This window comes from Bufo gargarizans, chromosome 6, assembly GCF_014858855.1.
Source record: "Bufo gargarizans isolate SCDJY-AF-19 chromosome 6, ASM1485885v1, whole genome shotgun sequence".
Lineage (NCBI taxonomy): Eukaryota > Metazoa > Chordata > Amphibia > Anura > Bufonidae > Bufo > Bufo gargarizans.
The window spans coordinates 104,061,804-104,072,731 of NC_058085.1; the positions used below are offsets into that span (position 1 = coordinate 104,061,804).

General features: G+C 47.6%; 1 protein-coding gene across 1 annotated transcript; it reads left to right on the top strand.

Moving 5' to 3' along the window:
* The first annotated feature begins 347 nt into the window (after positions 1-347).
* RPL27 (ribosomal protein L27) lies at positions 348-8,086 on the top strand. The gene is made up of 5 exons (XM_044297393.1): positions 348-423; positions 2,150-2,232; positions 2,635-2,804; positions 4,165-4,275; positions 7,996-8,086. The coding sequence occupies exons 2-5, from the start codon at positions 2,152-2,154 to the stop codon at positions 8,042-8,044; spliced, it is 411 nt and encodes a 136-aa protein (XP_044153328.1). The 5' UTR covers positions 348-423; positions 2,150-2,151; the 3' UTR covers positions 8,045-8,086.
* Positions 8,087-10,928: the final 2,842 nt, after the last annotated feature.

The following is a 10,928-nucleotide window of genomic DNA, read 5'->3' on the forward strand; positions in this document are numbered from 1 at the left end:
CCAGTCATTATCATGCACTTCAATGGATAAAAAAGATAGGTTAGTGCCTAAACTCCATGCGTCATAAGGACCCTCTGACTTCAGAAACACGTGACATTCGAAGTCACTATCATTAGGCTCAGTTATAGTTGTATATTCTATTACTAATCTTTACTACCACAGCGCATGGGATGCAGACATTACTCCGCCGCTGCCGCTTCAGACTCACGTGGGTTTGGCATGTCACGTGACCGAGATCACAAGGTCCTTACTGCGCACGGATTGTCCATCCATAGCACCCCCAGCACCATAGACAAACACCTCCTACAAGATAGAGCAGCCAGCCACTCTGGGCGGAAGTACGTCACCATGGCAGCGGCCTGAAAGGTGAGCGGAGTCGGAATTACTTCCTTTCTTTTCAGGGCGGCCATTGAGCTGGAGCGAGTGAGTAGACGGCGCTCTGTGAGAAATCCCTCTCCATCCCCCGCATCCCCTTAGTATAACGCACGGTAGACCCCGTATTATGACAGGGCAGAGTTCGCCTTATGTAACCGGGCTGATATTTGGGACGTGGCCTCCGTGTTTGAGCTGTTTAGCCTCCTGATACATGACCGGCCACTGGTGTGTGTTCAGGCCCCGGCCGGCACTATGTATGTGAGTGTGCAGGAGTCATGGCTGTGCCTGGTGATGGCTTGTGTGCAGCCTGAGCTTCCTGGTGCCTGCTCCATGCAGTGCCTTGTCCAGCGCTGTCATGTGAGGGGTTAGCCACTCTGTGTATAGGAGATTAGTGTGTGGTCCATACACTCTATGTGAAGTCAGTATTTAGTGGGTAGAGGGGTCACCCCCCAATACTACTTGGGGCTGTCCTGCAGGGAGGTGAATGTTGGCTGCTGGGATTGTCTGTACAGATGGTCTGACTACAGCTATGGCTGGTTTAAAGTAAGCGGGGGCTAGAGGCCTTCAGTGAAGGGGCTGAAATGGAAGACTATATACCCTAGATAACCCAGCACACCTGTATCCCAGTGATTTCAGTGAGAGCCGTTTCCCCTGTAGGGGTGCAGTGTTAGGCTACTTTCACACTGGTGTTTTGGCTTTCCATTTGTGGGATCCGTTCAGGGCTCTCTCAAGCGGTCCAACACAGATCCGTTTTGCCCTAATGCATTCTGAATGGAAAAGAACCGCTCAGAATGCATCAGTTTACATCAGATCAGTCTCAATTCCACTTTGGAGGAGTACACCAAAACTGCCTGCAGCGTTTTGCTGTCCGCTTAATGAAACTGAGCCAAACGGATCCGTCCCTATTGACTTGCATTGTGTGCCAGGACGGATCCGCTTGGCTCGGTTTCATCTGACACAATCTGGCACGATAGAAAACGGATCAGTCTTCCATGGGCTTTCAATGGAGTTCATGACGGACCTGTCTAGGCTATGCTACAGATAGTGCAGACGAATGCATTCGGTTGGATTGTTGTAACTGATCCGTTTTTGCAGATCCATGGCGGATCCGCCCAAAACGCGAGTGTGAAAGTAGCCTAAGGCTTCTTTCACATTAGCGTTCGGATTGTCCGGCAGGGGAACAGCCTTCCGGATCTGTACTAACGCTAGCACACATGTGCCGCCAGAAGTCCGCTCTGGCCCCATTCGCTATAATTTCTGCCGTTATAGTCAATGGGGTCTGGCAGGCTGGCGGCAGTATCCGACAATCCCGGATCCAGAGAGGCAGCCGCAGGTGGGAGACTAGCCTAAGAGAATTGGTAGTATTTTTGGTTTGGCCATGTGTGGTGTAAGTGCTGCAGATTTTTATTTTTTTTGCGGCAGTGTTGCGTGCAGAAATCTACAGCTTTACAGTAGTGGATAGGATTAAAACGAATCTGTGTAAGAAATCAGCAGTGTGGACTTCAAATCCCCGATATGTCAAACTATGCTGTGGGTTTTTCATCTCGGCTTTCACCCTTTGCCATGTGCATGGTGTGAAATCTCTGCGGCAAAATCCTTTAGGGCACAGAATTTCTGCAGCAGAATCGGTGACCCTGTGTTGCTTAGAGTGAAATACACCGGACATGCTACGGGTTTATAACCTGCGCTTTACAGTGCTACTGTGTAGATCCAGAGAAGCAATTTTCTGAACTGCTGCCACAATCTTTTTTTTTTTTTTTTGTTGTTGTTGCAGAAATGGGCAAGTTTATGAAACCGGGGAAAGTCGTCCTTGTTCTGGCAGGGCGCTACGCTGGCCGCAAAGCTGTCATTGTAAAGGTAAGTGTGATCCCAGTTTCTTCTTAAGGGCGCATTCAGATTGCCGTGCCATGTTTCGCGCTGCGCAAACTACAGAACCACAAAACACAGATGCCGCCTGTGTGCGTTCTGCAAACTACGGAACGGGCGGCCAATTATAGAAATGCCTATTCTTGTCTGATTGCGGACAAGAATAGGACATGCTCTATATTCTTTGCGGGGCCGTGGAACGGAAACGGCTGCGGAGAGCATCTTTTGCCGCTCCATTGAAATGAATGGGTCAACACCTGTTCTGCAGAATTGCGGAATGGATGTGGACTCATTCACACGGTCGTCTGAATGAGCCCTAATGATGGTTTGATGTAGAGCATTGATATGTAAATCGCAGTACATCCTGACATCATGGTATGTTTCCCCTGGCAGAACATCGATGATGGCACCTCCGACCGTCAGTACAGTCACGCCCTGGTTGCCGGTATTGACCGCTATCCCCGCAAGGTGACTGCCACCATGGGCAAGAAGAGAATTGCCAAGCGGTCCAAGATCAAGTCTTTTGTGAAGGTGTACAACTACAACCACCTCATGCCAACCAGGTGAGTGCTGGATATCCTACACAAGCAATTCTGTGCCCCAGTACAGTGACTGTTGCACCTGCTACATAGTGGCAGAGCCTTCCGTGTTCCATCCAGTTTCCTGTCTAACATCCTGTAGTGTTGTACACCTTATGGCACAGTTTTAAAGTGGTTGTCTGCCTATATAATATTGGTGGCCTAGGATAGGCCATCAGTATCACATTGGTGGGTGGCAGACTGCGGACACCCCTGACAATCGGCTGTGAGCGCTGTGTTCTGTTTACTTGTAATTACATTGAAGTGAATAGAACAGAGGAATTGTAATTACACTGCTTGCTGCTGTGATGTAGAGGGTAAGCAGAAGTAAACAGCCAATCTGATAGGTCATCAATATCTGGAAGGATAGGTTATCAATTTTGCCAAAGCAGGTCTTCCTTTTAGATTCAGAAGGAATTTTGACCACTATGTCTAATAATTGGCACCACTCCTTGGATTGTACAGCATCACTTTACTGCAGTTAACTCATTCTAATCCTGACTGTAATGATACCACCTCTGTGTATAGAGAAGACAGGATCCAGCATTCCCAATAGGCGATTGTCAGAGCTTATCTATTTTCCTTGTACAATGACCTCTGCACAGAGCATGCCTAGAAAAATCTCCCATAGAAGTCAATAGTCCCCTTCTAACTTTTGTCTTTGGACCATGGGGGTGCTGTAAAGCAATATTCTTAATGCTTTGTAAATGCTGTTAAAGGGGTCGTCTCACTTCAGCAAATGGCATTTATTTCATTGCATTATACACTTCTCATTTCCATGTTACAACCACCCTGCAGTCCATCAGCGGTGGTCGTGCTTGCGCACAATAGGAAAAAGCATCGGTCTGAGTCTGGCGCTTTTTCCTATAGTGTGCAAGAACCACCACCACCGCCTGCTGGATTGCAGGGTGGTTGTAACATGGAAATGAGCCAATGAATCAAATCAGCAAAGGAGGCAATATGGACAATCACAATACATTAGCAAGTAGTGTCTTGTATTAACTTTCTCTACATGATAAATGCCATTTGCTGAAGTGAGACAACTCCTTTAAGAACAGCTAAGGCAAAATGGCCGCCCCCATAATCCTGTTCAGAAAATAAATCTACAATCTGAAAATAAAAACACATTCGAAAAAGTTACTTTCTGGTTTTAACTGGTGACACATTTCCCTTAAGTAAAATGGACTATTTTTTAGTTGGTAGTCATGCTGGTACATTGCTTGTAGATCCCTGGGAGGCATGGCTATAGGTGACTTGTTACCTGGCGCACATGCCCTCCAACCCGCAGCTTAAAGTTTATAACCTGAAATACACAAGTGACACTGACTTGGATTTGTTTTTGCAGATACTCCGTCGATATCCCTCTTGACAAGACTGTTGTGAACAAGGATGTTTTCAGGGACCCAGCTCTGAAGCGTAAAGCCAGGAGGGAGGCCAAAGTGAAATTTGAGGAGAGGTTGGTTTTTTCATGCTCCAAGCTTGTTTAGTATTGCAATCGTTTTGTCACTCTTGATGCCAGTGTGCCCTCTGCCCTCCACCTCCTGCACACTAGGAAATGGCTGTGACTCTCGACCAAACCGTGGTCACTGAGCGAAGTCCCAGCCATCTCCTGCTGGGAAGTGATGTGGTGCAGGGGACGGGCGAGAGTATTAGGCTACTTTCACACTTGCGTTCGGGGGGTTCCGCTTGTGAGTTCTGTTTGAAGGCTCTCACAAGCAGCCCCGAACTGATCCGTACAGCCCCAATGCATTCTGAGTGGATGCGGATCCGCTCAGAATGCTTCAGTATGGCTCCGTTTGGCCTCCGCTCAGCAGGCTGACACCCGAACGCTGCTTGCAGTGTTTTCGTGTCCGCCTGGCCGTGCAGAGCCAAAAGGATCCGTCCAGACTTACAATGTAAGTCAATGGGTACGGATCCGTTTGAAGTTGACACAATATGGTGCAATTTCAAACTGATTCGTCCCCCACTGACTTTCAAAGTAAAGTCTGGACGGATCCGTCTGAGTACAAATTGGACTTATGCATTATAGGAGCGGATCCGTCTGTGCAGATACCAGACGGATCCGCTCCGAACGCAAGTGTGAAAGTAGCCTAAGCTTGGTTTTTGAAGGTTATGGGATGGTGTATTATTTAGCTGGAATACCCCCTCTAAAGGGAAAGTCACTTTGAACATGCAGTCCAATCTGTGAACAGCCTGCTATAGAGCGGGAGAAGCTGAGCAGATTGATGTATTTTTTCTAACAAAACTAACTTCAGCTGATTGAAACTGCAGCAATTTCAATGCTTGTGTCTTAAGTCATTAAAATTTAGTAAAACACAAGTTATGCTGAATCTTTCCCCACAACTATCAGTCCGTCTGATGCCAAGCTTCCCACAGATCGGACTGTATGTACAGAGCGACAGGTCAGCCTTTATTCTAGGGTTGTTGCGGGTATCGAAATTTCGATACCCAATCGATACTTTTGTCCCGGTATCGATACGATACCGGGATTTCCGTTTTTTCGATACTGGGCTGCGCTTCTGCGCAGTCTAGTATCTGAACATGAGCGCGCTGCTATCGGCGCGCTCATGTTCTCTCTCAGCAGCACGGGGAGAAGGAAGCTGTCCTCCCTCCCCCTGTGCTGCTGCCGCTGCCACCAATGAGAAGCGAGGGGCGGCAATGAGAAGAGGGGCGGAGGAGGGGCAGGCGCACTGCGCCACCAATGATAGGATTATTTCCACACAGAGCGGCGCCCAGCGATGTCCCAGCACTCACCATTAGTCCTGGGCGCCGCTCCGTTCGCCCGCAGTGCCCCATTACTGTCTCCTCTCCTGCTCCACATGCTGCTGATTACTATCGGAGCGATGGGAGGAGACATCAGCTTCACTAGTGGGCGTTCCTTCTCCTGCGCTGCGATTGGACAGCGCTACTGCCCGGGAGAAGGAACGCCCACTAGTGAATCTGATGTCTCCTCCCATCGCTCCGATAGTAATCAGCAGCATGTGGAGCAGGAGAGGAGACAGTAATGGAGCACTGCAGGCGAACGGAGCGGCGCCCAGGACTAATGGTGAGTGCTGGGACATCGCTGGGCGCCGCTCTGTGTGGCCTGATAGTGAAAGTCTGGACTCATATACAGTAGTCAGTCTTTAACACATACAGGAGGCGGGTGCCGGCAGCAGAATCGCATTGCCGGCACCCTGCCCCTGACAGGGAGCTGCGATCAGCGGCAGTTAACTGCCGCTGATCTGCCAGTACCCGCCTCCTGTATAAAGGGGTAGTTATCATTGGTGGTGCAGTGTGCGCCCCCCCCCCCCCCCCTCCCATTAAAATCATTGGTGGCACAGTGCGCCGGCCCCTCTCAACCCCCCAGTATTAAAATCATTGGTGGCAGTGGCCACAGGGACCTCTCCCCTCCCCCTCATTGGTGGTGCAGTGGCAGCTTCTGATCGGAGCCCCAGCTGTGTAAGCCTGGGGCTCCTATCGGTTACCATGGCAGCCAGGACGCTACAGAAGCCCTGGTTGCCATGGTAACATCCCTGATGCTGTGTGCACAAAGCACAGAGCAGCAGGGACAGTGTGGAGTCCTATTCACCCTGATAGAGATCTATCAGGCTGAATAGGAAAAGGGATGAAAGATCCCAGGTTCTAGCCCCTAAGGGGGGAAATAGTTATTAAATAAAAAGTGTAAAAAAACAAACAAAAAACACTAAAATATGAAGTATAAATCACCCCCTTTTCCCAATTTCACATATAAAATATATAAATAATAAACATATTACATCGCCACGTCAGAAAAGTCCAAACTATTAAAATATATTAAAAAAATCTAGGTGGTGAATGCCGGAACAGAAAAAAAAAAAAACTGCGCGATTCGCCATTTTTAAAAATGAGGAATGCACGTGGCTTTTTTTTTTTTTTTTTCGCGTGGTATCGAGTATCGCAATACTTTTTCATGGTATCGAAACCGAATCAAAAAATTGGTATCGCAACAACTCTACTTTATTCATGATGCCAGTGTGAACATGAACTGAAGTCCTTTTTGCCACACTAAAACATGTTACCACCACATCATTAACCTGAGTGGTCACAACCTGTGGTGATGCCAGTAGGTACTGCATGTGACTGCTGAGGCCAATGTGTTTGTGGCTTTTTCTTTCTCTTGGACGAACCCTTTACATTAAAATACAAAACATTTTAGGCTACTTTCACACTAGCGTTCAGAACGGATCCGTCTGCATTATATTGTAAAAAAAAATTCTAAGTGTGAAAGTAGCCTGAACGGATCCGTCCAGACTTTTACATTGAAAGTCAATGGGGGACGGATCCGTTTGAAGATTGAGCCATAGTGTGTCATCTTCAAACGGATCCGTCCCCATTGACTTACATTGTAAGTCTGGATGGATCCGCACGGCCAGGCGGACACCCGAACGCTGCAAGCAGCGTTCAGGTGTCCGCCTGCTGAGTGGAGCGGAGGCTGAACGCTGCCAGACTGATGCATTCTGAGCGCATCCGCATCCACTCGGAATGCATTAGTGCTGGACGGATGTGTTCGGGGCCGCTTGTGAGCCCCTTCAAACGGAGCTCACAAGCGGACACCCGAACGCTAGTGTGAAAGTAGCCTTAACTTGGTGCATTTGTGGTTGTTGTCGAAGCTGCTCAGGAAACAGGTTTTCATGTTTACAAAACCCATTTTCAAGTATCCTGTTGGGTAGATGAGCTGGTTGTCCTCAGTATAGCGCCATCCTCTGTTAGCCAGAGAAGAGGGCAACCAAAAGTATGGTCTGTGTATTCCATGGACGGCCCATTTGTGGGCCCTCTGTAGCGCTTCTGTTCTTCCAACCTTTTGATTGCACTGCAGGGAAATTGAACACCTACTGCCAGCACTGAGACGCCCTGTGGTCAGATTGTCCGATGTAGTCGCCCCTTTCAGAAAAACCATTTACTTTGCATTTAAGCAGCACTTGAAGTATGTAGTAGACTTGTCAGAATGGGGCTGCCTCCCTCGTGTTCATCTGGGGATTGCAAATTATTTTGGAATCCCTTGTAAGCTGTGGGGTGGGTGGACCTCTGCATCATAAGGACATCTGCCAGCTTCGTGCTGCCCCTGTAGTAGCTGTCAGAGCCATGCCTGTGATTTATTTTATAGTGGTGAACAAATGTAGTAATTGAAGGTTTCTCCAATGTTTGTCTCTTGCAGGTACAAGACAGGCAGAAACAAGTGGTTCTTCCAGAAGCTGTGTTTCTAAATCACTGTTCGTTTGATCCAACATTAAAGTTTATGAAAAACCTTTATGCTTACATGTCCTTTGTGAAACACATCAGTAAAACTGCCTTGTTGCATAAATGTGTATATAACCCATTTCATAAGGACGTTTGTTGGGTACAAAGCCAGTCTGGCAAATCGTGGCCTGGCCTGTTCTATTTGATGCCATATTTATGGAGCAGTGTCGTTAATTGCCTTTAAAAAAGTTTTCTGAGATTTTATTACCGATGACCTGTTCTAGAGATGTCGTCAGTATCTGATCAGTGGTGGTCCGACACCCAAGATCTCCGCTGATCAGCTGTTGGAGAAGGCAGCAACGCTTGCAGTAGTTCCACAGCCTTCTCCGTTTTTTTTTTTCTATGCCTGTGAAAACACGTTCATTGGTCCCATGGCATATGCGCATATTAGCCCCTTTGAAGTGAATGAGGCTGAACTGCGATACCAGCACAGCTGTTATACAATGTACGCACTGTGCTTGGTCAGCACGGAGAAGGCCACAGTGGTCACAGGAGCACCAGTGCCTTCTCAAACAGCTGATTGGTGGAGACCCTGGGTGTTGGACCCGCCTGGTTCAGATACTGATGAATCCTATCCTGAGAATGGGTCACCAGTAGAAAAATATCAGGAAACCCTTTTAAAGGGAACCTGTAATCAACTGTATGCTGACCTCACTGGGGACAGCATAAAATGGTGACAGAAATGCTGATTTCAGCAGTGTCTCACTCATGTGCTAACAGTAAGTGGTTGCCGAGAACCAGCATCATAATCATTGCAGCCCAGGCCTTGAGAAGAGTCACATCTACTTGAGAAGAGTCCTGGTTATCCATAATCTCCTGCTCTCTCACCCATCTGCTGATGATTGGCAGTTCTCTCCTAGAGAGAAAGGGTAGAAGACTGCCAGTCATCAGCAGGTGGGCAGGGAGAGCAGGAATTCATGAATAACCAGGACTCTTCTCAGGTGGCCAGGACTCTTTTCCAGGCCCAGTCTGCAAAGATTGTAATGTTGGTTTTTGGCAACCACTTGCTTTTAACTATTAAATGACAGACTGTTGAAATCAACTCGACTGTCTCTACTTTATGCTGCTGTTAGTATGGGCAGCATAAAGTTGATGACTGGTTCCCTTTAAAGGGATTCTGTCACCTTTTTACCCTATAGAGATGCGGACATGAACGGCTAGATCTCCACTAGCATGTCCGCAATATACCTGTGCCATAAAGCGGTGTCCTTTTTAGGCTACTTTCACACTTCCGTCTGAGACGGATCCGCTCATATAATGCAGACGACGGATCCGTCCAGACTTTACATTGAAAGTCAATGGGGGACGGATCCGTTTGAAAATTGCACCATATTGTGTCACCTTCAAACGGATCTGCCCCCATTGTCTTCCATTGTAAGTCTGGACGGATCAGTTTGCCTCCGCACGGCCAGGCGGACATCCGAACGCTGCAAGCAGCGTTTGGGTGTCTGCCTGCTGAGCAGATCAGATCCCAAACGCTGCCAGACTGATGCATTCTGAGCGGATCCGCATCCACTCAGAATGCATTAGGGCTGGACGGATGCGTTCGACGCCGCTTGTGAGAGCCTTCAAACGGAACTCGCAAGCGGACAGCCGAACGCTAGTGTGAAAGTAGCCTTATTGTGATAAAAAAAAAAAAAGATTTGAGATATGTAAATGACCCTGGTTAGGAGCCCAAGGGGCTGTACTAACCTTGGAGCCCAGCCACGCCCCACGTGAAGGAGCCCAGCTCCGCCTGCGTCCTCCTTTCTTCATTTAGATTGCTGTAATCTCACAATGCGTGAGCTCTCGCATGTGCAGTGCCGGTATAGTGTTCCTTCCTGTCCTCAGGGAAGGAACTGTGCATGTGTGAGCTCGTGGCAATCTAACTGAAGAAAGGAGGAGATTTGGAGGATTCAGGCATGGCTGGGCTCCTTCACGTGGGGCGTGGCTGGGCTCCAAGAAGGTTAGTACAGCCTCTTGGGCTCCTTACCAGGGTCATTTACAGATCTATAAAATCCTTTTTTAAACACAATAAAAGGACACAGCTTTATAGGACAGGTATATTGCGGCCGTGCATGTCCACATCTCTATAAGCTAAAATGAGGTGACAGAATCCCTTAAGTTTGCATACTGAGCAGTGGTTGGTAAAATGTAACTTTAAGGACTGAAAGTGCAGGCAATTCAGTGTCTGAGTAGCCAAAATGTCATAAGATATGGATACCCTTCCTATTGTATAAAAGTAGTTCCTGTAATAAGACAGGTAACTGCTGGTCATAAGTGAAACTACTTTACAGGCGTTTTAGATTAGCGAACAGTCGATATGCCAATTTAACCAGAACTTTAAAGGGATTGCCATGATTTGGACATTGATGGCCTGTCCTCTGGGTATTGGCAGGGATCATCACCCACCCCACCGATCAGCTGTTTTGTTGGTACCTGAAGTACAGCGCTGCTCCTGTTCACTCCAGTTAGAGCAGTTACCAGCTCTGTCTCCTGCACCGTGGATGGAGCTGTGTAGTTCTGGCTGATTGGAGAGCACAGGATGTCACCAATCTGATGGCCTATCCTCAGGATAAGCCATAAATAGGCAGATCTTACCACAATTGCTGTGAATTTCAGTGAAAATCCATGGTAGATATCCACAGCATAAATTGAAATTCCGCAGAGCAGGTCACTTTACACTTAATTTTTTTTTTCCATAGTATGGATGAGATTTCCTTAAACCTCATGCAGTTTTTGTCTTGTAAAATTAATGCATGAAGCAGATCCACAGCCTGTCTGTATGATATGTGACTAAAGCCTATTATATGTAGGGGTTGTGCAGCATGCTATTCATTCCATTTACTGTAGAAATCATGAGGAAATTGG